The sequence below is a fragment of the Anolis sagrei genome, chromosome Y (genome assembly GCF_037176765.1).
Source record: "Anolis sagrei isolate rAnoSag1 chromosome Y, rAnoSag1.mat, whole genome shotgun sequence".
NCBI lineage: Eukaryota > Metazoa > Chordata > Lepidosauria > Squamata > Dactyloidae > Anolis > Anolis sagrei.
This window is the reverse complement of record NC_090035.1, coordinates 69,197,105-69,224,409: the sequence shown is the minus strand read 5'-3', so window position 1 is coordinate 69,224,409 and position 27,305 is coordinate 69,197,105. Positions and strand designations below refer to the sequence as shown.

The window sequence follows — 27,305 nt, the reverse complement described above, 5'->3', positions numbered from 1 at the left end:
TAAACTGAAGAGCCGGCGTTGCCCATAGACACCTCCAAGGTCATGTGGCTGGCATGACTGCATGGAGCGCCGTTACCTTCCTGACGGAGTGGTACCTATTGATCTATTCACATTTGCATGTTTTCGAACTGCTAGGTTGGCAGAAGCTAGTGCTGACAGCGGAAGCTCACGCTGCTCCCCGAAATCGAACTTGCGACCTTTCGGTCAACAAGCTCAGAAGCTCAGCAGTTTAACCCACTGTGCCACCAGGGGCACCTCCATAATCCAGATTATCAAAGCAAATAATCTACATTATCTGCTTAGAACTAGATTATATGAATCTACATTGCCATACAATCCAGTTCAAAGCAGAAAATCTGAATTTTATATGGCGGTGTAGAAGGCGCCTGGGTGACACTATCAGTCAGAGAAGATGACACCAAAACAACTATCTATTAAACCATTGTATTTCAGCAGAAATTCATTCCTTTACTTAGCTATACTTACCTATAACCAAAAAAAAAAACATTTTTTTTCATTAGCTCTACAAGAGCATTTCAGTGCTATATCAGCATGCAAGACTAAAATTACACGCTACTTTACTTTCTGAACTTTCTAATGTGCAGACACACTGATCATTATTATCCAGTTGCAATGACGTTTGGCATCACATGTGTTTGTCTGCACACGCTACAAGCATGAGCTGTTGTGTTTGATGTGGCTGGCTTTTTATAGTCTGATTTTGTTAAATTTTCTAGTATTTTAGCTCCAATAACTTGGTCTGCTCTGGGGAGAAGATCCACGGGGTGACGCCATGAGTTAGTGCGCTGGGTAGTGCCAACCCAAGTGATGGCACAGAGGCAAAACTCTCTCAACTAGAGCTGTGTTGTCGATCTCAATTCTCCCTTTCGTCGTCCTTGCTGCATGCTGATTTGTGTCTCTTTTAAGTTGGAGAGCTCAAGCTGACAGCCTTGCTTCCTGCATTCTCCCATCTCCAGGCTGTTGTAACCAGTATAACCCATTTCCCACTCCTGTAGCTGGCTGGTATAACTCCAGGAATGAACGTCTTCACCCTCCTAAGATCTCAGCCCACACGTGTCCCTTCCCCAGTGCCAGATCTATGAGGAACAAATATTATTTCAGGCTTTTTTGCTCCTGGCAAAAGTGAGTTATATAATGAAAAAGAGGCTGTGTGCATGCATAAAGGAGTGGTAGACATGTATGGCTCTGCGCTTTAATAGATAGGAATCCGACAGATATCAACAACAAAAGGAAAAGGGCCATCTTTCCTGACAGACAGACAATATCAGGATTGTTGAAGGCTTTCATGGCCAGAATGACTGGGTTGCTGTGAGTTTTCCCGACTGTATGGCTATGTTCCTGAAGCGTTCTCTCCTGACGTTTTGTCCACATCTCTGGCAGGCATCCTCAGAGGTTACGAGGGTTGAATGAAAAGTAATGCCTCCACCTTCGTAACTCCTCAACAGATGGCAGTACTGGTGTACAGCAGGTACTGGCTTGTTCAGTAGAATCTCCTCTACTGTTACGTTTTGGTGGGAAGCCTTAGCATTTAATGGTTGCGTTGTTAAAGTGCAAAGTATGGAACCCTGCGCAGACGGTCAGTCAATGTGATTTAAGCAACATATGCGGCAGGTACTGGCTTGTTCAGTAGACTCTCCTCTACAGTTCCGTTTGGGTGGGAAGCCTTAGCATTGAATGGTTGTGTTGTTAAAGTGCAAAGTATGGAACCCTGTGCAGACAATCGGTAAATGCGACTTAAGCAATGTGCAGTTGTTGAAGGTGTCACCCCAAAGGAGATTTATCAGAGAATGCAAGCTGTTTATGGTGATTGTGTTGATGTGAGTACTGTGCGTCGTTGGGTGAGTAAGTTTAAAGATGTTGAGGTGGGAACATCTGACTTGCATGACAAACAAAGAGTTGGACATCCTGTGACAGCAACCACCGAGTTTCACAAGCAAAAGGTTGATACGTTGATTCAGGACAATCGTCGTATCACTCAGAGAGAAATTTCAAGCATAATTGGCATTTCACAAGAACGTGTGGGTCACATTATTGCTCTGCTTGGCTATCAGAAGATCTGTGCACAATGGGTACCCAGGATGAGAGAACTGTGAGACGCTGGTTGCGGAAACAGTGTCGACTTCTTCTGTGATGGCTTCAGAAAACTTGTTCATTGTTGGCAGAGATGTATCCAATTGTCTGGTAATTATGTGGAAAAGTGAATAGTGGTAGTTAAAGAGCACATTCTAAGGATTATTTATGCATTTGATTTATTAAAATATTGCCATTCAAACCTAAATAACGAAGGTGGAGGCATTACTTTTCATTCAACCCTCATATATAGCTGACAATAATGCTAATTGTTCTAATCAATGTTTTATCTATTGTTTTGAATTGTTGTTATATTGTTGTATTTGTTTATGTTATTTATTTATTTACCTTACTTATATACCGCTGTTCTCAGCCCGAAGGCGACTCACAGCAGTTCACAACAAATATGAACAGCAAAAATTCAGTGCTACAGTATAGAAACAGTTAACAACCTAATACATTACACAATTAATAAACAGTTACTACAATACCCATTCACTGTCGTCTCGTCATCAAAAACATGTTCCAGATTCGTCATCCATTGTTCCATTTCAGTGTTCATTAACCAATCATTGCACTAATTATTCGAACGCCTGCTCAAACAGCCAGGTCTTCACTTTTTTGCGGAATACCATTACAGATGGTGCTAGTCTAATGTCTGTAGGAAGGGCGTTCCACAGCCGAGGAGCCACCACCGAGAAGGCCCTATCTCTCGTCCCCGCCAGCCAAGCTTGAGAAGCAGGTGGGATCGAGAGCAGGGTCTCCCCGGAAGATCTCAAAGTCCTGGTGGGTTCATAGGCAGAGATGCGGTCGGATAGGTAGCTTGGGCCGGAACCGTTTAGGGATTTAAAGGCCAACGCCAGCACTTTGAATTCAGCCCGGTAGCAGATCGGTAGCCAGTGGTGTTGGCGCAACAGGGGGGTTGTATGCTCCCTGCGCTCCGCTCCTGTTAAAATCATGGCTGCCGAGCGTTGGATGAGTTGGAGCTTCCGAGCTGTCTTCAAAGGCAACCCCATGTAGAGAGCGTTGCAGTAGTCTAAACGGGATGTAACCAGAGTGTGGACTACCATGACCAAGTAAGACTTCCCAAGGTATCAAACTGTTGCCAAGACATAAGCCCTTGAGTCCTCCTATGGGGGTTGCTAGAAATAAATAAATAAAAAATAAATAAATCAGAGGTTGTGAGGTCTGTTGGAAATTAGTCAAGTGAGGTCTATATATTTGTGGAAGGTCCAAGGCGGGAGAAAATGCCTCTGGAACATGGTCACAGCAACCCAGAAATAGAGAACTTCCCAGTTTTTTTCCTGCTCCAACGCTAGAAAACTGCAGTAGAGAGATTATAGTCAGGATTCCCATTTGGTTTCACTCTTCCACTCCTTGTTGACTATTGGTGCAGTTAGTTCCTTTGCAGGAGGCTGGCTTGGTTTCACTCTCTCTCTCCCTCCATCCATCCCTTGCTGTTTTTTTCCAAGCTCTGATGTCACAAGTTTTGTTTGGTTTCTTTCTTTTTTTCCCCTTCAAGCAAAGGGTTGTAAAACTTGTTTGAACACCAGGAGGGCAGGAGCGGAACCTTTGGAAGCTGACATTGCAAGCGAAGGCAGCGGGAGAAGGTAGGAACAGGGCAACAACAACAACCCAATCCAAATGTGTGTCTTTGACTGGTTTTTGGTGGTGGTGGGGGATACTGGTCCCTTCTTACGACCTTCGGGAGGGATATTTCACCATGTGATTGGCAGCTGTCGATCCCAAAGGATCAGACTCCCAAAGTGTTCCTGCCTAAGTTGCTGTGAGTTTTCTAAGCTTTATGTCCATGTTCCGGAAGCATTCTCTCCTGACGTTTCGACTGCATCTGTGGCAGGCATTCTCAGAAGTTGTGAGGACTGTTGGGAGCTAGGAAAATGGGGTTTATATATCCAGGGTGGGAGAAAGAACTCTTGTCTGTTTGAGGCAGTTGTGAATGTTGCAATTGGCCACTTTGAATAGCATTGAATGGTCTTGAAGCTTCAAAGCCTGGCTGGTTGCTGCCTGGGGGAGTCCTTTGTTGAGAGGTGTTACGGTGTCCAGGGTGGTAGAAAGAACTCTTGTCTGTTTGAGGCAGTTGTGAATGTTGCAATTGGCCACTTTGAATAGCATTGAATGGTCTTGAAGCTTCAAAGCCTGGCTAGTTGCTGCCCGGGGGAGTCCTTTGTTGAGAGGTCTTAGGGTGTCCAGGATGGGAGAAAGAACTCTTGCCTGTTGGAGGCAAGTGTGAGTGTTGCAATTGGCCACCTTGATTAGCATTAAATGGCATTGCAGCTTCAAAGCCTGTCTGCTTCCTGCCTCCCAACAAAGCATTTCCCCCAGGCAGGAATCATTCAGGCTTTGAAGCTCCAAAGACATTTAATGCTAATTAAAGTGACATTATTAGATATATAAATCCTTAGAGGTAGCGAAAAACTTACAGCAAACCAGTGATTCAGGCCATGAAAGCCTTCGAAGATACATTGTTCCAGGCTAGCTTGAGAAAATGCTCTTTTTTGGGGGGGGGGGGGGGGAGGCTACAGTGCCTATCATCCAGAGATACCCAGGGATTCTGAGAGTCAAAGTCCAGAGGCACCTTCCAAACCAACCTATTTAATTCAGCAGCATACATTTCAGAGAGAAGTAACTGCTTGAGTTTATTTTCCGTGTCAAAATAAGAAACTTCTAAGCCAGGCATGTGCCAATTTGAGCCCTTCAGGTGTCTTGGACTCCAACTCCCACCATTCCTAACAGCCTCAGGCCCCTTGGACTCCAACTCCCACCATTCCTAACAGCCTCAGGCCCCTTGGACTCCAACTCCCACCATTCCTAACAGCCTCAGACCCCTTGGACTACAACTCCCACTATTCCTAACAGCCTCAGATCCCTTGGACTCTAACTCCCACCATTCTTAACAGCCTCAGGCCCCTTGGACTCCAACTCCCACCATTCTTAACAGCCTCAGGCCCTTTGGACTCCAACTCCCACCATTCTTAACAGCCTCAGATCCCTTGGACTCTAACTCCCGCCATTCCTAACAGCCTCAGGCCCCTTGGACTCCAACTCCCACCATTCTTAACAGCCTCAGGCCCTTTGGACTCCAACTCCCACCATTCCTAACAGCCTCAGGCCCCTTGGATTCCAACTCCCACCATTCCTAACAGCCTCAGGCTCCTTGGACTCCAACTCCCACCATTCCTAACAGCCTCAGGCCCCTTGGACTCCAACTCCCACCATTCCTAACAACCTCAGCTTAAGCGGCTGAGGGGGAAAAGGAAGGGACCTGAGGCTGTTAGGAATGGTGGGAGTTGGAGTCCAAAACACCTGGCAGGCCCAAGTTGGGCCATAACTGCTCTAAGTTCTTCCTCTTCCTCAATTATTGATCATCCCACCTTTTTATTAGAGTCCAGATTTAGAGAGAAGTTTTTGCTTAATTCCAACAACTTGGGCTACTTCAGAGAACATTGGGATTTGCAGTCCACAAAGAAAGACCTTCATGGTTAGGGATTCTGGGAGCTGTAGTCCAACATCAAAGGAAATTCTGGCTGGGGAGGAAGTGTGGGGGATGATGCAAAAGAGGGAGGAGAGGAGGAGGGACACCTTGGAAAACCAGGAAGGGCAAGGATAGAAAAACTGGGAAAGGTGTTATTGGCACCATCATCCACCAACTGAGGTCCTAAGGAAGAGGCTGGGAGACAGGAAAGGATTGCTATTCCCGTCTTGGTGTGAAGTCAGGATTGATTGAAGCCTTGGCTTCGGAGACTCACACACGCCCCTTTCTAACCTTATCTAAGGACTAAAGGAATTGTTTCAGAAGGTAAGTGTGTGTCAAAAAAGGATGACCTTGGAAAGATAAGGGGCTCCCAATGAGCATCTGTCTTCCTTAATAGTAAATAATAAGAGTTTGAGTCAGTTTTTTCCAGCTTGTCTGTTTTCTTTGCTGATTTAGAGATTGAGTTAGAAGTCATTGTGATTTTTGGGGAGTGAGGAGATTTTTGGGGATCCACACTGCCCTATATCCCAGGATCTGATCCCAGATTATCTGCTTTGAACTGGATTATATGAGTCTACACTGCCAGATACTACACTGGAATACTGTGTACAATTCTGGGCATCACAATAGAAGGGAGATGTTGACAAGCTGGAATGTGTCCAGAGGAGGGCGACTAAAAGAATCAAGGGTTTGGAGAACAAGCGCTATGAGGAGCGGCTTAAAGACCTTGGCATGTTTAGCCTGAAGAAGAAAAGGCTGAGAGGAGACATGATGAAAGCCATGTATAAATATGTAAGGGGGAACTCATTAAATGCACTTTCCCCCATCCTAAATTGAAGACCTAACCATATTGTTCGTCTTCTCAAATACAGTTTTTCTACTCCTACCTCATCCAGGGTTTTATCATTTTATTTTGTCCATTTGGCCTGCCCATTTTGTTCGATTTTCTATTATGCTATTTTGCTTTGTTTATTTTATTTTGCCACTGTATGTACGTACTTTATTGTGATGTAATTTTTGTTGTTGTATTTTGCACTTTATTTTGCTGTATTGTATCTTTGGGCTTGGCCTCATGTTAGCAGCCCCGAGTCCCCTTTGGGGAGATTGTGGCGGGGTATAAATAAAGTTTATTATTATATATTGTTGAGGGCTTTCATGGCCGGAATCACTGGGTTGTTGAAGGTTTTTCGGGCTGTATGGCCACATTCTAGAGGCATTCTCTCCTGACGTTTTGCCTGCATCTATGGCAAGCATCCTCAGAGGTAGTGAGGTCTGTTGGAACTAGGAAAATTGGATTTATATATCTGTGGAAAGACCAGGGTGGGACAAAGCACTCTTGTCTGTTGGAGGTAGGTGTGAGAGTTTATTTTTATAAACTAGCTGTCCCCTGCCACACGTTGCTGTGGCCCAGTCTGGTGATCTGGAAAATAAAGTAATGGTATCTAATATATGTAATCCCTTTATGCTTGTGGGTAAGCAGTATTCTTTGTTGTTTCTAAGTCAATGTTGATGTGGAGATTGTCTGGTTTGCCTACTCTGGAACATGCAACATATAATTGTCCTTCTTTAGGGGTCCCTTTCAAATTGATGATACTATATCTCTGTGTGTGAATCATATCTATCTATCTATATCTATGGCTGGATGGCTCTTTGTCAGGAGGGCTTTGATTACATTTTCTTGCCCTGGTGAAGGGAGTTGGATTGTATTGCCTTAAGTATTTTTTCTTGGTCATGAGGGTTCTGTGTGGGAAGATTACTCCAATTCTGTCATTCAGAATGCTCCTTGATTTTAGGTGAACTATAAATCCCAGTAACTACAACTCTCAAATGTAAAGGTCTATTTCCACCTAACTCCATCTGTGTGCCTAGTTGGGCGTATTGAATATTCGTGCCAAGTTTGGTCCGGATCCATCATTGTTAGAGTCCACAGTGCTCTCTGGATGTAGGTGAACTACAGCTCCAAAACTCAAGGTCAATGCCCACCAAACCCTTGTAGTATTTTCTGTTGGTCATGGGAGTTCAGTGTCCCAAGATTGGTTCAATTCCATTATTGGCGGAGTTCAGAGTGCTCTTTGATTGTAGGTGTACTATAAATCCCAGCAACTACAACTCCCAAATGACAAAATCAATTTTTTGAGTGAAGGACATACATTGGGTTGTTAGGTGCATCGTGTCCAAATTTGGTGTCAATTCTCCCAGGGGTTTTTGAGTTCTGTTAATCCCACAAATCAACATTACATTTTTATTTATATAGATAAAGTTTATTATAGGGAAGATGGAGAAAGCTTGTTTTCTGCTGCCCTGGACACGTAACAATGGCTTCAAACTACAGGAAAGGAGATTCCACCTGAACATTAGGAAGAACTTCCTAACAGTGAGAGCTGTTCAGCAGTGGAACTCTCTGTTCTTTGAGTGTGTTGGAGGCTTTTAAACAGAGGCTGGACAAACAGTTGTCATGGGTTCTTTGAATGCAATTTTCCTGCTTCTTGACCAAATGGGGTTGGACTGGATGGCCTATGAAGTCTCTTCCAACTCTATGATTATATGAAATGATTAAATCAGCAACTTCGGAAAACTTAACACTTTCCAACCACAGTTCTTAGCTGGTTGGGGATTATGAGAGCCTAAGTTGGCAAAAATAATTTCCCCCAGCTCTGGGAAAAAAAGAAATGATGAACATTTGATTCTCTTCTTAAGAACCCATTTTTCCCCTGACCAAAAAGAGGAATTAAATGCTAGGTTTCAGATTGCGGTGCGGTCTGGAAAGCCCAGAAAAGAGGGCTGGATTTGTGGTGCTTCAGAAAGTCAGGTCCTGGGAGAATAGAAAGGGGTTGTTTTAAGGAAAGTAAGGGACTTTTTTCTTTTAATCCTGAGAGTTCCTGGAAATGCTAACTTCTGTGTCTATATATGTGTGTGTGTAGGGGGAAGGGTAGTTTGCAAAGGTGAAAGAACAAGGAGTGTTGGCTGGTGCAGGGAGAGAAAGAGGTCAATGGTGTTTCGCCATAAGGAAGTGAAGCTGGAATGGAGCCAGGCTCAGGTCTTTCCAAGTTGTTTTTGTACCAGGTCACTGCAGCCACACTTTTGTACCTCGCTCTCTCTCTTTCTTGTTTGACTGGTTTTGGAAAACAGCCGAGCAAAGTCGTTTCTTCCACTGCAGCTTTGCGGATAAGCCGTAATTATCCAACTTGGACATTACGCATAGCGGCCGAGAAGTATTTCTTTATCTGACAGTTCCTGTCTTTCTCTCGGCAGCAAGGACACGAAGCTACTCATGCTAGGATTCAAAAGAACAACCCAAATTTGTACACACACACACACACTAGCTGTCCCCTGCCACGCTTTGCTGTGGCCCAGTATGTGTATATGTGTTTTGTGTGTGTATGCATGTGTCTATGTGTATATATGTGGTTTTGTGCATGTGCTGTAATGTAATTTTTATTTTTTTGGCTTTTTAAATCTCTTCCACTGTGTTTTCATGAGTGACGGTCACTCGTTGGCCCGATAGGTGTCTTGTGTCCAAATTTGGTGTCAATTCGTCCAGTGGTTTTTGAGTTATGTTAATCCCACAAACAAACATTACATTTTTATTTATGTAGATACTAGCCGTCCCCTGCCACGCGTTGCTGTGGCCCACATGGGGGTTCTGTGTGGGAGGTTTGGCCCAATTCTATTGTTGGTGGGGTTCAGAATGCTTGTAGGTGAACTGTAAATCCCAGCAACTATAACTCCCAAATGACAAAATCAATTTTTTTGAGTGAAGGACATACATTGGGTTGTTAGGTGTCTTGTGTCCAAATTTGGTGTCAATTTGTCCAGTGGTTTTTGAGTTATGTTAATCCATCAAACACAGCAACAGCAACACGTGGCACAGCAACACGTGGCAGGGGATGGCATGCCATATATATATATATATATATATATATATATATATATATATATATATATATATGCCATCCCCTGCCACGTGTTGCTGTGGCCCAGTCTGGTGATCTGGAAAATAAAGTAAAGAGAACGTGTTGGTTTCTAATATATGTAATTTATTTATGCCTGTAGGTAATCAGTGTTTCTTGTTTCTTTGTCAGTGTTGATGTGGAGATTGTTTGGTTTGCCTACTCTGGAACATGCAACATATAACTGTCCATCTTCAGGGGTCCCTTTCAAATCTATGATACTGTATCTCTCTGTGTGTGAATCATATATATTTATCTATATCTATGGCTGGATGGCTCTTTTCAGAAGGGCTTTGATTACGTTTTCTTACCCTGATGATAGGAGTTGGATTGGATGGCCTTGAGTATTTTCTGTTGGTTGTGGGTGTTCTGTGTGGGAAGTTTGCCCCAATTCCGTTGTTCATGGGTTTCAGAATGCTCTTTGATTGTTGGTGAACTATAAATCCCAGTAACTAAAACTCTCAAATGTCAAGATCTGTTTCCCCCAAACTCTGTCTGTGTTTATATTTGGGCATATGGAATATTCATGCCAAGTTTGGGCCAGATCCATCATTGTTTGAGTCCACAGTGCTCTCTGAATGTAGGTGTACTACAACTCCCAAACTCAAGGTCAATGCCCACCAAACCCTTCTAGTATTTTTTGTTGGTCACGAGGGTCTTGTGTGCCACGTTTGGTTCAATTCCATTGTTGGTGGAGTTCAGAATGCTCTTTGATTGTAGGTGAACTATAAATCCCAACAACTACAACTCCCAAATGACAAAATCATTTTTTAAGTGATGGTCACTCCTTGGGTTAGTTGATATCTTGCGTCCCAATTTGGTGTCAATTCGTCCAGTGGTTTTTGAGTTATGTTAATCCCACAATTGAACATTACATTTTTATTTATATAGATTTGGGCTTAAAATGGTGGGCTTAAAAGCAGTTTGAACAAATCTCATTGAACATTGCTTCGACATCAGTCCGTCAATAAGCTGCATACACACACACCTACATGTACACACAATTAATTTCCAATTCATTTAAAAATATTGTGTACTTTCACGACTTAGATGTAGGTTTTTTTATTTTTGGAAAAACAGTTAATTATATATTCTGATAAAAATAAATAAATAAGATGCACCCCCAGTATCTTGATCCAACACCCAAGCCACTGTGTCACACTGGCCCTCCTTACCTTCCATTGTACTGGGCATTATTGTGTGTTCCAATTGAAAGGGTTGCATTCTGTCTTGAGTATGACAACATGTATTTTGCCCAGGAAAGGGCAGCCCAAGAAATCTGCTGGGGTCGGGGACTATATCAATATTCAGGGGGCCACATGCAGCCGCGGAGTAGGATGTGTCCATCCCTAAAGTTTTCATATTTCTTTTTAGCCCATCTTAAAATATCGGAGCCTCCAATGGCGCAGTGGGTTAAACCACTGAGGTGTTGGACTTGTTAACTGAAAGGTTGCAGGTTCGAATCTGGGGAGCTGAGTGAGCTCCCGCTGTCAGCCCCAGCTTCTGCCAACCTAGCAGTTCGAAAACATGCAAAATGTGAGTAGATCAATAGGTGGAAACGGTAATGGTGCTTCATGCAATCATGCTGGCCACATGACCTTGGAGGTGTCTACGAACAATGCTGGCTCTTTGGCTTAGAAAGGGAGATGCTTCTTGGCAGGGGGTTGGACTGGATGGCCCATGAGGTCTCTTCCAACTCTTTGATTCTATGATTCTATGAGCACCAACCCCCAGAGTCGGACACGACTGGACTTAATGCCAGGGGAAAACCTTAAATACTTGTGTGTTATTGTCTATATGTGAGTTATATTAATTGTATTGTTTATTTGGCTTATTGCTTGTTGTTTTTATTGATGTGTTGTTGGGCTGGGCCTCATGTGAGCCGCTCCGAGTCTCTTGGGGAGATGGTGGCGGGGTATAAATAAAATTTTATTAGTTTTATTATTATTTACCTTTAATTTTTTGTTGAATTAAAGCATACTCATAGCACAGTCTCTTGACAGATTCTATGAGGTTAGAGGCAACGGCTTGTAGAAGGATGTCTATTCGGGTGTTTCTGAATATAAGAACTTGAACTTGCATCTCCCTTGGCCAAAATGGAGGAGTTCATCGTTGACCCCATTCTTGATGGGTAGAAACAGTGCCGTACCTTTCTGTTTAGGTGTGCTTAAGAACAGGGCCCTGTTGGCCAGGGGGGCACATCTTCCTGGCAAGAAAATTAAAATTACGACGGATTTTGCTTATGTGGTGCAATTCTAAATTGGAAGGTGATCTGTTTCGAAGTGAATCCAGACATAATGATAGAGTTGATAGCCCATAGGAGTGTGTCACAAAGCAGGTCAACCTTCTTCTGTGCCCAAGGAAGGGACATCACAACTAGCTCAGGGCCTCATTGGTCATAAATCCAGCACTGGGAAGAAAGATGGGATTGCAATACTGAGATGGATAGTCAGTTACATCCAATGCTCTGAAATGCATTCGTGATTTAATTGGGCAGAGCCCAAGCTGTTAATTATCGTTAATATATATGTGACAAGCATTGAGCCACAGTCACTTCCAGGAAAGGCACAGGATTTGAAAGATGGACAAGTTTGGCTGGTCAAATGTGTCCCTTTGAGGTGGTTTTGGATTTATTGTCTCATCAGTGGTCATTGTTGACTCTGTTAACTACGCCTGGTGCAAATGATAGGTCAAAATTATAGGTTGCTTATATTAGGAACAATTTAGATGGAGTTGTAGAGGAGTCATTTTTTTTAGCGTAACACATTGAAGTTGATTTTAAAAGAAAGCGGTCAAGAATGTAATATTGACTGTGTGTGTTAGAATTTTGTCTAATTAGGGCAGTTGTATTAGAATTAGAAAAAGTTAATACCGTATTTATTTGAGTCTATTGTGCAATTGAATCTAATGTTCACCTCCATTTTCAAAAACCTGAAACCCAAAATAAGAAAGGAGATTCCATCTGAACATGAGGAAGAACTTCCTGACTGTGAGAGCCATTCAGCAATGGAACTCTCTGCCCCGGAGTGTGATGAAGGCTCCTTCTTTGGAAGCCTTTAAACAGAGGCTGGATGGCCATCTGTCAGGGGTGCTTTGAATGCAATATTTCTGCTTCTTGGCAGGGGGTTGGACTGGATGGCCCATGAAGTCTCTTCCAACTCTATGATTCTATGATTCTAAGTATTTACCATATTGCGCAAATCTAATGCACACCCTCATTTCTTTGGTGTGTGTCAGGAGCACCTTGATTTTTAACTCCAGCCTTATTTTCCATTTTGGCTTTCCAATAATTTTTCTTGCAGGTTTCATTTGTTATATCCCAAGTTCTTGTGTTACAATAACTGCTGTGTTGTATGCAAGCTGGTTGGTTTCTTCCATTGTTGTTATCTCATCAGTTGCAAGTACAGCATTCACATCATTCATTAGACTCTGGCACAAACCAGTCAAGGTGGTCTCAGTAGTGATCGGCACACTGGGTGCAGTGCCTAAAGACCTTGGCCTGCACTTAAACACAGGCGGCACTGACAAAATTACCATCTTCCAGCTGCAGAAGCCCACCTTACTGGGATCTGCACGCATTATTCGCTGATACATCGCACAGTCCTAGACACTTGGGAAATGTCCGACGTGTGATCCAATTCAACAGCCAGCAGAGTGTCTCCTGTGGACTCATCTAGTTGTGTTTCAAATAATAATAATAATAATAATAATAATAATAATAATAATAACTTTATGTTTATACCCTGCCTCCATCTCCCCAAAGGGACTCAGGGTGCCTTATAAAGGGACATGCCCAACAAAACAGGTTAAAATAAGCATCGAAAAACAAGCAATATCAAACATAAAATCAGACAACATTATAAAACAATTAAAAGCAACATAATGACTAAGCAAATAAAGGGCTGGGTTCGGTTCATAATTACTAAATGTAATTAATCCTAGTTAGTAATATTGAAGAATATTTTAATATTTTATTGTTGCAGCAAAATTATTATATACTTAGTGTGACAGCTGGTAGTTTTCACTTTTAATTGAGTACGTACCTTTTCAAAATGTTTCTGTCAAACTAATGCTGGGGTGTTGTGTGGTTTCCGGACTGTATGGCTGTGTTCTAGCAGTATTTTCTCCTGATGTTTCTCTTGCATCTGTGGCTGGCATCTTCAGAGGATCCTCGTCTGAATGCTGCTAGAACATGGCCAGACAACCCAGAAACCACACAATACACCAGTGATTCCGGCCGTGAAAGCCTTCAATAAACTGATGTTGTTTTGGTTGTCATAAGCTGCATTGGTGAAACTTTGGAAATGTTACAAAAATAATAACTGTGCTATTAGTACATATGAAATACTAATTCAGACACATCACCTCTTTTTATTTCTTTCAACCAAGATGTCTAAGGGCCGGACTTAACACAGCAGGCTAAGCTGCTGTACTGCAGACAAATCCTGCCGATCGGAAGGTCAGCAGTTCGAGGCCAGGATGGGGTGAGCACTCACAGTTAGCCCCAGCTTACTTGTTCACCTAGCAGGACGAAAGCAGAAATGCGAGTAGATATAATAGGCACCACTTTTAGCAGGAAAGTACTTACTTACTTACTTACTTACTTACTTAGGCGATCCCTCGTAGTCCGAGGATGATGGTTCTCTAAGTGTAGTATCCTGGCAGTGGGTCCGTAGGTGTCTGTGGACCCCTGTTCTTGATCTGCATCTTCTCCCACACATCGGTTTCCAGGTGGAAAGCGATCCCGGTTGGGGTTGGCTTGATGCGCCTTCCTCTTGGCACGTTTCTGGAGCACTCAAGGGCCAGGGCTTCCCAGTTCTCAGTGTCTATGCCAGAGTTTTAAGTGTTGGCTTTAAGCCCATCATTAAATCTCTTTTCCTGTCCTCCAACATTTCATTTTCTGTTCTTGAGTTCGGAGTAGAGCAACTGCTTTGGGAGACGGTGGTCGGGCATCCGGACAATATGGCCAGTCCAGCGGAGGACCATTGCTTCAATGCTGGTGGTCTTTGCTTCTTCCAGCATGCTGACATTTGTCCACTTGTCTTCCCAAGAGATTTGCAGGATTTTCCGGAGGCAACGCTGATGGAACTGTTCCAGGGGTTGCATATGACGGCTGTAGATAGTCCACGTCTATCGGCGTATAGCAGGGTTGGGAGGACAATAGCTTTATAAACAAGCACCTTGGTATCCCTACGGATGTCCCGGTCCTCAAACACTCTGTGCTTCAGTCGGAAAAATGCAGCACTCGCAGAGCTCAGGCGGTGTTGAATTTCAGTGTCAATGTTGACTTTTATGGAGAGGTGGCTGCCAAGGTAGCGGAAATGGTCAACATTTTCTAATTTTACACCATTAAGCTTTATTTCTGGCATTGGAGAGGGATTGGCCGGTGACTGCTGGAAGACTTTGGTTTTCTCGATGAGGGGCTTGTAGGTCTTCTTCTGAATGTGCACAGACGACGTTGTCATCAGCACCAGTGGGAAGTTTCCCATTAACAAGATGAAGTATCATAGCGATGAAGATGGAAAATAAGGTTGGGGCAATAACCCATCCCTGTTTGACACCTGATTCCACCTTAAATGGGTCACTTTGGGCAACATTGTGTACTTTCAAGCTGCACAATGGCCATTTTGAATACATCCCTCCCATTTAATCCTGATCAGTCGCTATACATCTGGACCTCTCTCTGCTTACCAACTTCAGTTTAGGTACCTGCTACATCATAGAGACAGGGCTGTAGGTTTTTGTCTATAAGGAGAAAGTAGTTCATGATAACTACTTCTGCTTAATGTTTCTAGTTAATTATGATGGCAACCAAAAAAGTTCATGGATGGCTCAAGGGAAAAGGGCCGGCTACTAAAACAGCCAAGCGTCCTGCGCCAAAGGAGACAATCCAGTCCAGTTCAGATTCGGACTTGGACAGCAAAGAGAAGCCGAATGGGCCTTCATCTTAGTAACGGGCCCGCCTACGCATCACAATGCCCAATGCAAGCCCTTAAGGCGCCTTGGCTAGCCCTGGTTTCATTGTGGAGAGCAAGGAGGGGTTGGAGAGGCATGGGAGTGAGTTATAGAGAAAGACTATTTATTTATTTTTATTTCCTATATTTTTACCCCGCCCTTCTCACCCCCGAGGGGGGACTCAGGGTGGCCTAGAATTAGAGTTGTAGTTAGGTGTTGTTGTAGTTGTTATTATTATTGTTATTACTTAGTAGAGAGGAGTTGCTGTTAGTTATTATTATTGTTACTATTATTATTACTTAGTACAGAGCACTTGCAATTAGTAATTATTATTGTTGTTATTATTACTTAGTAGAGAGGAGTTGCAGTTAGTAATTATTATTGTTATTACTTAGTAGAGAGGACTTGATGTTAGTTATTATTATATATTATTACTTAGTACAGAGCACTTGCAATTAGTAATTATTATTGTTATTATTACTTAGTAGAGAGGAGTTGCTGTTAGTTATTATTATTACATATTATTATTACTTAGTACAGAGCACTTGCAATTAGTAATTATTATTTTTGTTGTTATTATTACTTAGTAGACAGGAATTGCTGTTAGTTATTATTATTACATATTATAATTACTTAGAGAGCAGTTGCAATTAGTAATTACTATTATTGTTATTACTTAGTAGAGAGGAGTTGCTGTTAGTTATTATTATTACATATTATTACTTAGTACAGAGCAGTTGCAATTAGTAATTATTATTATTGTTATTATTTAGTAGAGAGGAGTTGCTATTAGTTATTATTATTACTTAGAGAGGAGTTGTAGTTAGTTATTGTTGTTGTTGTTTTAATCTTTTTAGGGTTTTAATTTTAAACAGTCCCAAAAATATTACAAAAGCGGTGGTTTCCCCTCCTATCTTCTCAAATTTGAATGAATCCATTGAGATTAGTCTCGATATGCCGTGTCCTTCAAGATGTGACCAGTTGTCACAGTGCATTTCAAAGAACTTGAGTCAAGATTATGTTTTCCAGAATAAAGGATTCTGAGTCAGTCGTCTTTGGAAATTCTCGTACTATTTCAGGACTACGTTTGCAGGAATGAAAGCTTCAGATGGGTTGGGTACCATTTGGGCTTGAGTGACAGTAAAGGATGAAGCGAAGTTATAAAGATTGTCTAGCATCTTTTGAGTAGACTCTGTGAATGAATTGACCGATGATACAGCGGCACTTGCTACAGGAGTTTGCTGAGCTAACAGTTCCAGCAGCTCCAGGGAAATCCCAATCTGGGCATTTGGGGGATGTTCATGTCTCCGAAAGTATGTTGGCTGCCCTTCCCGGTTTTCAGGCCGGAAATTTTGGAAGGAGCAAGTGTGGCAAAACCTCAGCCCTTCTCTGACTGAGTTGGGCCCTCTTTAGTTATTTATTCTGTTAGTTATTGTTGTTATTAGTTAAAAGATAAGATTTGGGCTTTGTTGTTATTTTTACATAGAGAACAGTTGCAGTAAGTTATTATCATTATTAATTAGAGGAGGGGTTGTAGTTAGATAGTTATTGTTATTAGTTAAAAGATAAGATTTGGGCTTTGTTGTTATTTTTACATAGAGAACAGAGAATCAACTCAGCAGAGCAGATATCCAGCTGCTTGAGACCACTTTAGCAGTAGAAGAGCTGAAGACCGATGTCCTCTCCAAGTTTCCTCATTTAAAGGCTTTTAAAACAAGAATGAGCAACATTCCTAACATTAAGAAATTTCTTCAGCCTGGTAGTCCAAGAAAACCACCTGTGGATGAGAAAATGGTTGCAGAAGCAATCAAAGTTTTCTACTGAGTTGTTCTGCTGAAGACGGCGGCCAGTCTATTATTGTAACTTTTAGAAAGTGCAGAAATTCCAATTTCAAATTATTCTGAAGGGGTGCAATCATAAGATCTTGTAAATCCACATAACTGAGAAACTGTTATAATACTGTGTGCTATTACGCCAAATTGAGACGGGCCACTGTTTTCAAATCATTCAAAGGGGCTGCAGTCATACATAGGTCTGGGTAAATTCTCATAATTGCATTAGGAAACTAAATTAATAGTAAAACTGCAAAACCAACTAAGGAGAAACTACCATCATAGTGTATATCTGTTGAGGCGCTAATGATTGTTATATTGATGTTTAATTGTTTATGTTACAATTGTTTTTAACTGCTATATACTTGTCTTGTGATGTTTTGCACTGATGTTGTTAACCGCTTTGAGTCGCCTGAGGGCTGAGAAAAGTGGTATATAAATAAAGTAAATAAATAAATAAATAACAGTTGCAGTAAGTTATTATCATTATTAATTGGAGGAGGAGTTGTAGTTAGTTAGTTATTGTTATTAGTTAAAAGATACGATTTGGGCTTTGTTGTTATTTTTTCATATAGAACAGTTGCAGTAAGTTATTATCATTATTAATTAGAGTAGAAAGCAGTTGGATATAGGTAGTGAAAATAAGTTGGCATTTGTGCAGGGAGGAATGAGAAAGCATACCAAAAAAGGAAAAAAAAATGTCTGGGTCTTGACTGAAGACCTGCTGAAGGTGTCCTCGATCCTGGGTGAAGACCTAGCTGCTGAGGCTGCACCCCCCCCCCCCCCAATGCTGACCAGGAAGACTATGTTGGAAGTACTGCCTCCAATACCAAGGAAGAGGAAATGACGTCCTCTGTGGGATTCTGGGGCCCCAAAAAGCTGAAGAGGCCCGATAACTCAGAGCCAATATTGAAGCCCACCACGCAGAACAGCAAGCCAAGAAGGAGATGCAGACCTTGGAAAAGCAATGGTGGGACCTGCATCTATTGGATTACTGGCAGCAGCGGGAGTGGCGGGAGCAGGGGGCCCGGGAGCAGCACCAAGAACAGAAGAGGGACCTTTCCTGGGAGATAGAGTTGGTGGCAGTGGCTCTCTTTAAGTGGAAAGGGATCTGTCTGCTTTACACAGGATCCACCTGGATTGAGGAGCCCTGTATAAGCAGCGACCTCTTCCTAGCTGCATCCAGCCCAGCTCCGAGCAAGGTCGACAGCCCTTCTCCCTCCAGGCTCTGGAGAACCAGCTGAACAAAACCTGTGCTGGCATGGCAGTGCCAGGAGATTTGAACCTCTTTTTCTTGCACTGCTAGTTTGTATGAGTTTATTTAAGCCATGCTTTTTGCAATCAGGTAGCTTACCCAGGTTGCAGCCATAGGGCCAGCAACCTGGCAATCATCGTTAGAGTCTTTAGACTAGCCCCTTTTCCCAGGGTTTTGGAGGCAAAGGAGGACCTTTGTTCAGTCTCACTGTTTGAAGCCTAACAGCAGGACGTGTGGGATTCTCTTTCCCACCTGCACAAAAGCTTCACTTCTCACAGCTCTGCTGGGGGGGAAAGGAAAGGTTCCACAGCTTTTGCTGGGGCTTAAAGAAATAGATCCACAGCTCTGCTGGGGAGTAAAGCAATAGTTCCTACAGCCTTCGTGGAGAAACTAAAGGAACCTTTCAGCTTGGGAGATCTACAGGAACCTTGCCTGGTAAGGGACCACTCGGGCTATCAATAAAGCAGCTTGGAGCCGGGAGCAGGGGCCTCACACCAGCAAGGTAAAGAGAGATTGCCCAGGGAGGGGTCAAAGGATTTCCCTAAGGAAGAAAGGAACAGTTTACCACCAGTTGCCTGCCCCTTGTTGGCAGATTGAGGAAACTACCGGTTTTCCAAGGTTGTAAAGTGTTTAATTCATTTGTTTGAAGATTTAAGCCCAAATAAAGAACTTTGTTGAACTTATCCTGAGCCTCAATAGAACTTGTGTTGGGAAATCTAAAGGGCCCTTCAGCTGAGGCACCCTGGCTTCCCGTTGGGCATACAGAGAGCATGTCCTGTAAACACAGACATTATTTCAGGCGCAGCGTTTGACAGCACAGCGAGTGTGGGACTTCTAGATTAGTTTTTATTGTTCTTTGTGTGGGATGTGTTTAGTAGGGTTGTGCGGGGTGATAGTGGTTAGAATAATTGTTTTAGATCGAGTTTCTTAGTTACCTTAGAGTTGTGTTTATGTATCTTAAGAATATTTAAGAAAATTGCAAGTACCAGTCCAAACTACGAATGTTAAGATATTCATTATGCTGTGAAAATCCCCTCATTTCCCTTTTCTGGTTTGCCTTTGATGGCTGCAGATTTCCCAGCTTCAGGCTTGGCCATTTCCCTCTTAGATCTACAAAGCACGTAAACCGCAACACCTCTCCTTGTTTTGTGTATAGTATCCAAAACACATAAGCATGCATATTACTGTCTCAGCAAATCTCCTGGGTTTTTTTTTTCTTCCTCGGTTACTTTGCTGGCATTTTCCCCAGTTCTGTGGAAAACTTCGACCTTGGCGTTATTTTTGTCCGGCGTGAAAGCATCTCAAGTGGAGAGAAAAGGGAGGCATGCAGAGATAAAGAGTCACAACTATGTGGGTTGCCAAAGTGGAGGATTGTCGATCCTTATCAGAGAGTTGAAGGGACTTTGCTGCCATTATTAGGTTAGCAATTGTGTAAGAACCTCGGCATTTCACATCACAAGATTGTCTTAGCTGTTTCATATTCTTTCACACTGCACAGTTATAGCACTATGATTTCACTTTAACTGCTATGATTTTGTCCTGTGGAGGCCTGGAATTTGTAGTTTGGAAGGGCATCCTGGCCAAAAATCCTAAATGTCCCTCCCTTAACTACAAATGTGTGCCAAATGTAAACTTAGATTAGAGAAAGAAGGAGTAAAAAGTGGATGACGGAATATTTACATTTTAAGATACACACGTGACACTATTCTACTAGGAAGAAATATCAAGGGCTTGGAAGGATTAATGATTAAAGTATAAAGGTGAGGCTCACATTGTTAAGAAAACAAGAATAATGACCACAACCAATATATGTAACTTTAAAATAGATGATTAAGACATTGATGTATTTTATTTATTTGTAGGCAACAAACAAATAAAATACTTATTTATTTATATCCCGCTTTTCTCTGCCCCATGGGGAACCCAAGGCAAACATACCCTATTTACTCAAGTATATAGACTGAAAAAGCCCACCTTGGCTTATACTCGAGTCATTTATTATTTTACTCTGTTATTATTATTATTTCTATTACATTTATTATTTTACTCTATTTATTATTATTATTACGTGTACATTATTTTACTCTATTATTATTATTCTCAATTTATTATTTTTATTGTTACATTTATTATTTTACTCTATTATTGTTATTTTTTTATTTTTCTCTATTTATTATTTTTATTATACATTTATTATTTTACTCTTCTAGCCATCCCCTGCCGTTCGTTGCCGTGGCCCAGTCTGTGTATATGTGTTTTTTTGTGTGTGTATGAGTGTGTGTATGTTTGTGTATATGTGTGTTTGTGTATATATGTGGTTTGCGCATGCGTTGTAATGTAATTTTTGTTTTTTGGCTTCTTAAGTCCCTTCTGCTGTGTTTTTCAGTGTTTTTATGAGTGATGGTCACTCATTGGCATGATAGGTGTATTGTGTCCAAATTTGGTGTCAATTCGTCCAGTGGTTTTTGAGTTATGTTAATCCCACAAACAAACATTACATTTTTATTTATATAGATTGTTATTTTTATTATTTTCTCTATTTATTATTTTTATTTTTACATTTATTATTTTACTCTATTATTATTTTACTCTTTATTGTTATTATTATTACATTTGTTGCTTTACTCTATTATTATTATTAAATTTATTTTTTTCTATTGTTATTATTACATTTATTATTTTACTCTATTTATTATTGTCATCACTACATTTATTATTTTACTCTCCTTGTAACTATTGGAAGGATACGTAAGCACATTTACATTGAAGAAGGTTAGAATAATGGTTTAATCAGAGTTGGACAGTCTTTATCTTAATTACAGTTTTATGTAAATATACAAAACATTTAACCTACTGATGCCTCAATTAATGTAATTTTATTGGTATCTATTTTATTTTGAAATTTACAAGTAGCTGCTGCATTTCCCACCCTTGGCTTATACTCGAGTCAATACGTTTTCCCAGTTTTTTGTGGTAAAATTAGGTGCCTCGGCTTATATTTGGGTTGGCTTATACTTGAGCATATATGGTAGTTAAAGGCTTTCCTTTTCTCATTCATTCATCAGAATGGGGATTGCATCCAAGAAATCAGAAGAAGACTTGGGTTGCATCTATGCTATACAATTAATGCAGTTTGATATCCTTTTAATTGCTATGCTATGGAATCGTTGGAGTTGTAGTTTGGTGGCACAAGCATTATTTGGCAGAGAAGCCTAAAAATCTTATAAAAATGGGTTTTCAATCATGCAGACCTAAACTTATCACGAAGTTGGACAATTCTATCGGCCTTCTGCCCAGCCCCATCTCTGTCTCTAAAGATACAGACAGATTTCTCAAAAACACCTAAGAAATCCTGCTTTTGCAGGCATCTTACCTGATGGGAGAAGTGTATCTGCCAACCCTTGTAGCCTCCAGCTTCAGATCACACCCTACAACTGGGAGGATGTGTTCTCAGTTTAGTAGTGCAATTTGTGTGTCTGGTTCCTGCCCCCCACCCCAAGGTGTTCCCATGTTCAAAGGGTGTTTCCACTCAGGAGGCTTGACTCCAAAGAGTGATGGAACCGGTTCTGGGTCTTAAACTACACAGAGAACTTGGGGTCCCACATTGTGTGGATCTGTGGCATTCAACACACAAGCGTAGGATGAGGATTCCAGCATAGAAACTATGCGTTGTTGGGCTTGGCCTCATGTAAGCCGCTCCGAGTCCCTTAGGAAGATGGTGGCGGGGTATAAATAAATTATATTATTATTATTATTATTATTATTATTATTATTATGGAAAAAATTGAAAACCTGGTTATTTGAACAGGCGTTCGAATAGACAGTGCAATTAGTGTAATGAACATAGGAATGGAACAATGGATGACGAATCTGGACCATGTTTTTAGTTATGAGACGCCAGTGAATGGTTATTGTTGTTAACTGTTTAATGTGTTTATGATGTTAATTGTTTTTATATACCGTGTTGTTGTAGCATTGATTTTTTTGCTGTTCTTGTTGTTAACCGCTGTGAGTCGCCTAAGGGCTGAGAACAGCGGTATACAAATAAATAAATAAATAAATTATTATTGTGGAAGGCTAGACCTTTGTTTGATAGTGAGTTGCCATGAATAGGGCTGCTCCCCTAACTAGGTATAATATAAAGTAAATAAAACATCTCTCTTACATACTTTCTGTGTACATATATGTCAAAGGATGTATTTATGTTTGTCTGCCTGTTGGTATCACAATGGCCGTTGCAAGGTGAAGTGGCTTTCTGAGACACTACTGGATTGGTTGTTGGTAGGTGAAGTAGCCCTCTGTAATGCCTCTGGGAACGAAAGATGACATGAATATGAAGGGAAGGGAGAAAGTAGACAGGCAGCCAGGTATATACTTACTTATTTACTTACTTACTTAGCTGATCCCTCTAGCTTGAGGATGATGGTCCTCTTGGTGGTGGGTCTGTAGGTGGCTGTGGATCCCTATTCTTGATCCACATGTTCTCCCGCAGTGAGGACATCATTTTCCAGGTGGATGGTGGTCCCAGACAGGGTTGGTTTGATTCACCTTCCTCTTGGCACGTTTCTCCCTTTCACCCTCCATTCGTGCCTCTTTGAATTCTGCAGCACTGCTGGTCACAGCTGACTCACCCCAGTTAATAATCTGGTTGCCGCTCTTTCCACTAGCTGCATTTTCCGAGTCGTCTTCAAAGGCAGCATTACAACAGTCCATTCTGGATGTAACTAAGGCGTGGACCCTCGTGACCAAGAACAATACAATATTTAAAATGAAGAAACAATTTTACCCAACAGTATTTCAATGGAAGATTCCATGGGCCATCCAGTCCACCCCCCTCCCCCATGCAGGAAAAAGACAATCAAAGCTTTTGAAGGCAAGGGAGGATCAGGAAAGAGGAGGGAAAGCTTAGAGGGAGAGGACGGGAGGGAGAGGAAAGCACAGAGCCCCTCAATATGCTTTGCGGAGCCCCAAGTCCTCCATGGAGCACACTTTGAGAACCGCTGCCTTTAGATATTCACCCTTTTGTCTTCTCATAATTAAACTGAACTGTAGTTTGTTCATAGTTTGCATGACTTTATGATTAGGGTTTAATGAGATGTTTTGGGTCTTGGAGACTGGAAGGTGCCAAAAAGGGTGTCACATGCAAATTGTATGCAGATTGATTTCCTCTTATCTGATGATGGATTTCCTCCTTTTGGCTGTTAAATATCTGGCTTCCCTGCTTCTTAGCATCTTAACAAGCTCGTGAAAAAAAATTGCAGGCCAACAACTTTTGTGGCGTTGTTTGCAAGGCTGGAGCCAGAAGGACAGCGCAAGAAATTAAACTTTCTCATTCACACCTGCAGAACACAGGGATCATGTCCTGCTGAGCAATGGTGCTTCGGAACACAGAAGCCATGGGAGTCCTGAGCCAGTCGGAGCTGTGCCCTTCGCCAGCCGCCTTGGAAAAGGATCATCTCGAGGAGGCCCAGATCCTAGAAAAGGAGACATCTCCAACCCAGAGCAGTACAGAAGGCGACTCCCTTTCTTCAGAAAATGGATCCAGTCCCAGAGGCAGCTCTGGCAACTGTACAGATGATGAAGCCAGTAGCACTGAGAGTGCCAAGAATGGGGTGAGTGGCCTTTGGGAAATCCCTCTTATTTTATTTCTTACTAGCTTGGGGACCCAGCGCTGCCCGGGTTATTAGAGAAAGGCATTGTGTGACAAAGATCTTCTTTATCAGTTATCAGATAGTGAAGGTACTGCGAATCCCATCGTGCATGGTTCATCCTCCTCCAAACTGCACCAGGATGGAGAGTGGGTCATGGGAGCTCTGTGTGCCGAGTTTGGACTTGATCAGTCATTGGATGAGGGTCACAGTGGTCTCAGAAAGTGAGTTAAGGTACTGCAAGTCCCATCATCCATAGTCTGTTCTCCTCCAAACCTCACCAGAATGTTGAGTTGGCCATGGGGGCTCCCTGTGCCAAGTTGGGTCTTTATTGGTATTTGGATGAGGGTCGCTGTGGTTTCAGGAAGTGAGTGAAGGTACTGCAAGTCCCATCATCCATCCTCCTCCAAACACCACCGGGATGTAGAGTGGCTCATGGGGGCTCTGTGTACCAAGTTTGATCTTGATTGGTCATTAGATGAGGTTTGTAGCAGGCTTGGGAAGTGAATGGAGGTACTTAAAGTCCCATCATCCATGGTCTGTCCTCCTTGAAAGTGCACCAGGATGTAGAGTGGGTCATGGGGGCTCTGTGTGCCAAGTTTGGTCTTGATCAGTCATTGGCGAGGGTCTCAGTGGTCTCAGGAAGCGAGTGAAGTTACTGCAAGTCCCATAATCTCATTTCTTATTGTATGTATTTCTTACATACCTTAGCATGCATACACGATTTCCATCAATCTCCATATCTTATTATTTATTTATTTATTATTTACCATACTTGTATCCTACCTTTCTCAACCCTGAAGGGTACTCAAGGTGGCCTCACAAAGGCAACAATTCAATGCTGCATGTACACTAATGAATAAACATTAATGAATAAACACAAACATTAAAACCAACCAATTGAAACATAACATTGAAACAGCCACATAATCCAGGTCATATCCAGGTCTTTTATTATTGTTGTTGTTGTTGCTGTAATGTTGTTATTGCTGTTGTTGTTGTTGTTGTTGTTGTTATTATTATTATTATTATTATTATTATTATTATTATTATTATTTGAAACACAAGATGTGTCCATAGCAGACACACTGCTGGTTGTTGTATTGGATCACACATCGGACATTTCCCAAATTCTAGGACTGTGTGATGTATCGGCGAATAATGTGTGCAGTTCCCAGTAGGGTGGCTTTTTGCCGCTGGCAGATGGTATTTTTGTCAACGCCGAATGTGTTTAAGTGCAGGCCAAGGTCTTTAGGCACTGCACCCAGTGTGCCAATCACCACTTGGACCACCTTTATTGGTTTGTGCCAGAGTCTTTGCAGCTTGATTTTTAAATCTTCATATCGTGCCAGCTGTTTCTCTGCAATCCTGCTGTCACCTGGGATTGCGACATCGACGAACCATACTTTGTTTTTAACACAATTGTGAGGTCAGGAGTATTATGCTCCAAAACTCTGTCTGAATCCAGAAGTCCCAGAAGAGTTTGGCGTGTTCATTCTCAGTAACTTTTTCCGGCTTGTGATCCCACCAGTTAGTTGTCGCAGGCAGGTATTATTATTGTTATTATTATTATTATTATTATTATTATTATTATTATTTGATAAATAACAAGAGTAGTACACAGCAAACAAGATCACTATGCTGGCTTTTGTATTCGATCACATGTTCGACACTTCCCAAGAGTCTAGGAATTTGTGATGTATTGTCAACTAAGGCGTGCAGATCCGAGTAGGATAGTCTTTTGCAGCTGACAGGTGGTAATTTTGTCAGCGCCAATTCTTTTTAAGTGCAGGCCAAGGTTTTTAGGCACTGCACCCAGTGTGCCAATCACCACTGGAACCACCTTTACTCTATCTAATATCTTCCTTCCTTCCTTCCTTCCTTCCTTCCTTCCTTCCTTCCTTCCTTCCCTACCTACTCTTCCTCCTCTGCCATCTTCTTAGCAATACTACAGTAAATCCTCCTGAAATGAATGAAGTAGAAACATATCATGGAATCACAATGGAAATCTTAGAAAATGCTGAGAGACAACATCTCTCTAGCCTTTCTAGGCATGACTTATAGATCATGCTGGAGAGCCTACAAAATGCCTTGAGATAATTTTTTGGGGGTGGTATAAATACAGAGGCCATATTATAATACCATCACCATCCTACCTTTTCCCAAAGATTTATTCAAGACAGCTTACAAAAGTTGAAACAGATACAGCTAGAAAACTACATCACACAAAAATTGAAAATGAGATGAAAGCATGTTCAAACCAATAAACATTGCAACATATTTTGAAAAGCCCTTTCTTACCTGAGCAGTCAGTCTTCAGTGGCTTGCTAAAGGCACAAAAAGCTTATTCTCTAGGAATCTACAGGTCAGTATCTACCATTAGTTGGACTTAGAATCACACTGGAGGACCTAGTGATTCATCAGGAAAACAGAAAAATCAGATTCCCGAATAATCAAATCCACCAAAGTTAAACCCACAAATGTGGAGGGTTGCCTGTTGTTACTTTTAGTCCTGTCCAGCATTATTTAGGGGTCTGAGTGCTGAACAAAAACCAGGGTTGACATTCCTATTTAAGCAATTGAAAGAAAACCACTGGATTTATCTATTTATTCATTTACTATACTTGTATACTGCCGAGGCACCTAATTTGACCACAAAAAACTGGGGAAAAGTATTCACTTTAGTATAAGCTAAGGGTGAGAAATGGAAGTCGCTACAGGTCAATTTAAAAAAATCGATACCAATAAAATTACATTAATTGTAGTTTAAGTGTTTTTTTGAATATTTACATAAAACTGTAATTTAAGATAAGACTGCCCAACTCTGATTAAACCATTATTCTAAGCTTCTTCAATGTAAATGTGCTTACTTATCCTTCCAATAATAATAGAGTAAAATAATACATGTAATAATAATAATAATAATAAAGCAAAATAATGGAAATGTAATAACAACATTAATAATAGAATAAAATAATAAATGCAATAATAGCAAAAATAATAAAGTAAAATAATAAATGTAATAATAGAGCAAAATAATGGAAATGTAATAGTAACAGTAATAATAATAAATGTAATAAT

The 27,305-nt window shown here is 41.5% G+C and overlaps 1 protein-coding gene across 1 annotated transcript in view; it reads left to right on the top strand.

The window, feature by feature from the left end:
- The first annotated feature begins 3,494 nt into the window (after positions 1-3,494).
- The window catches only part of LOC132780585 (pleckstrin homology-like domain family B member 3), a 57,443-nt gene continuing 33,632 nt past the window's right edge, over positions 3,495-27,305 (top strand). Inside the window, exons 1-2 of the mRNA XM_067462097.1 lie at positions 3,495-3,701; positions 23,922-24,188. Of these exons, the coding sequence (XP_067318198.1) occupies positions 23,949-24,188 (240 nt within the window). The 5' untranslated portion in view covers positions 3,495-3,701; positions 23,922-23,948. The remainder of the gene's footprint in view (positions 3,702-23,921; positions 24,189-27,305) is intronic.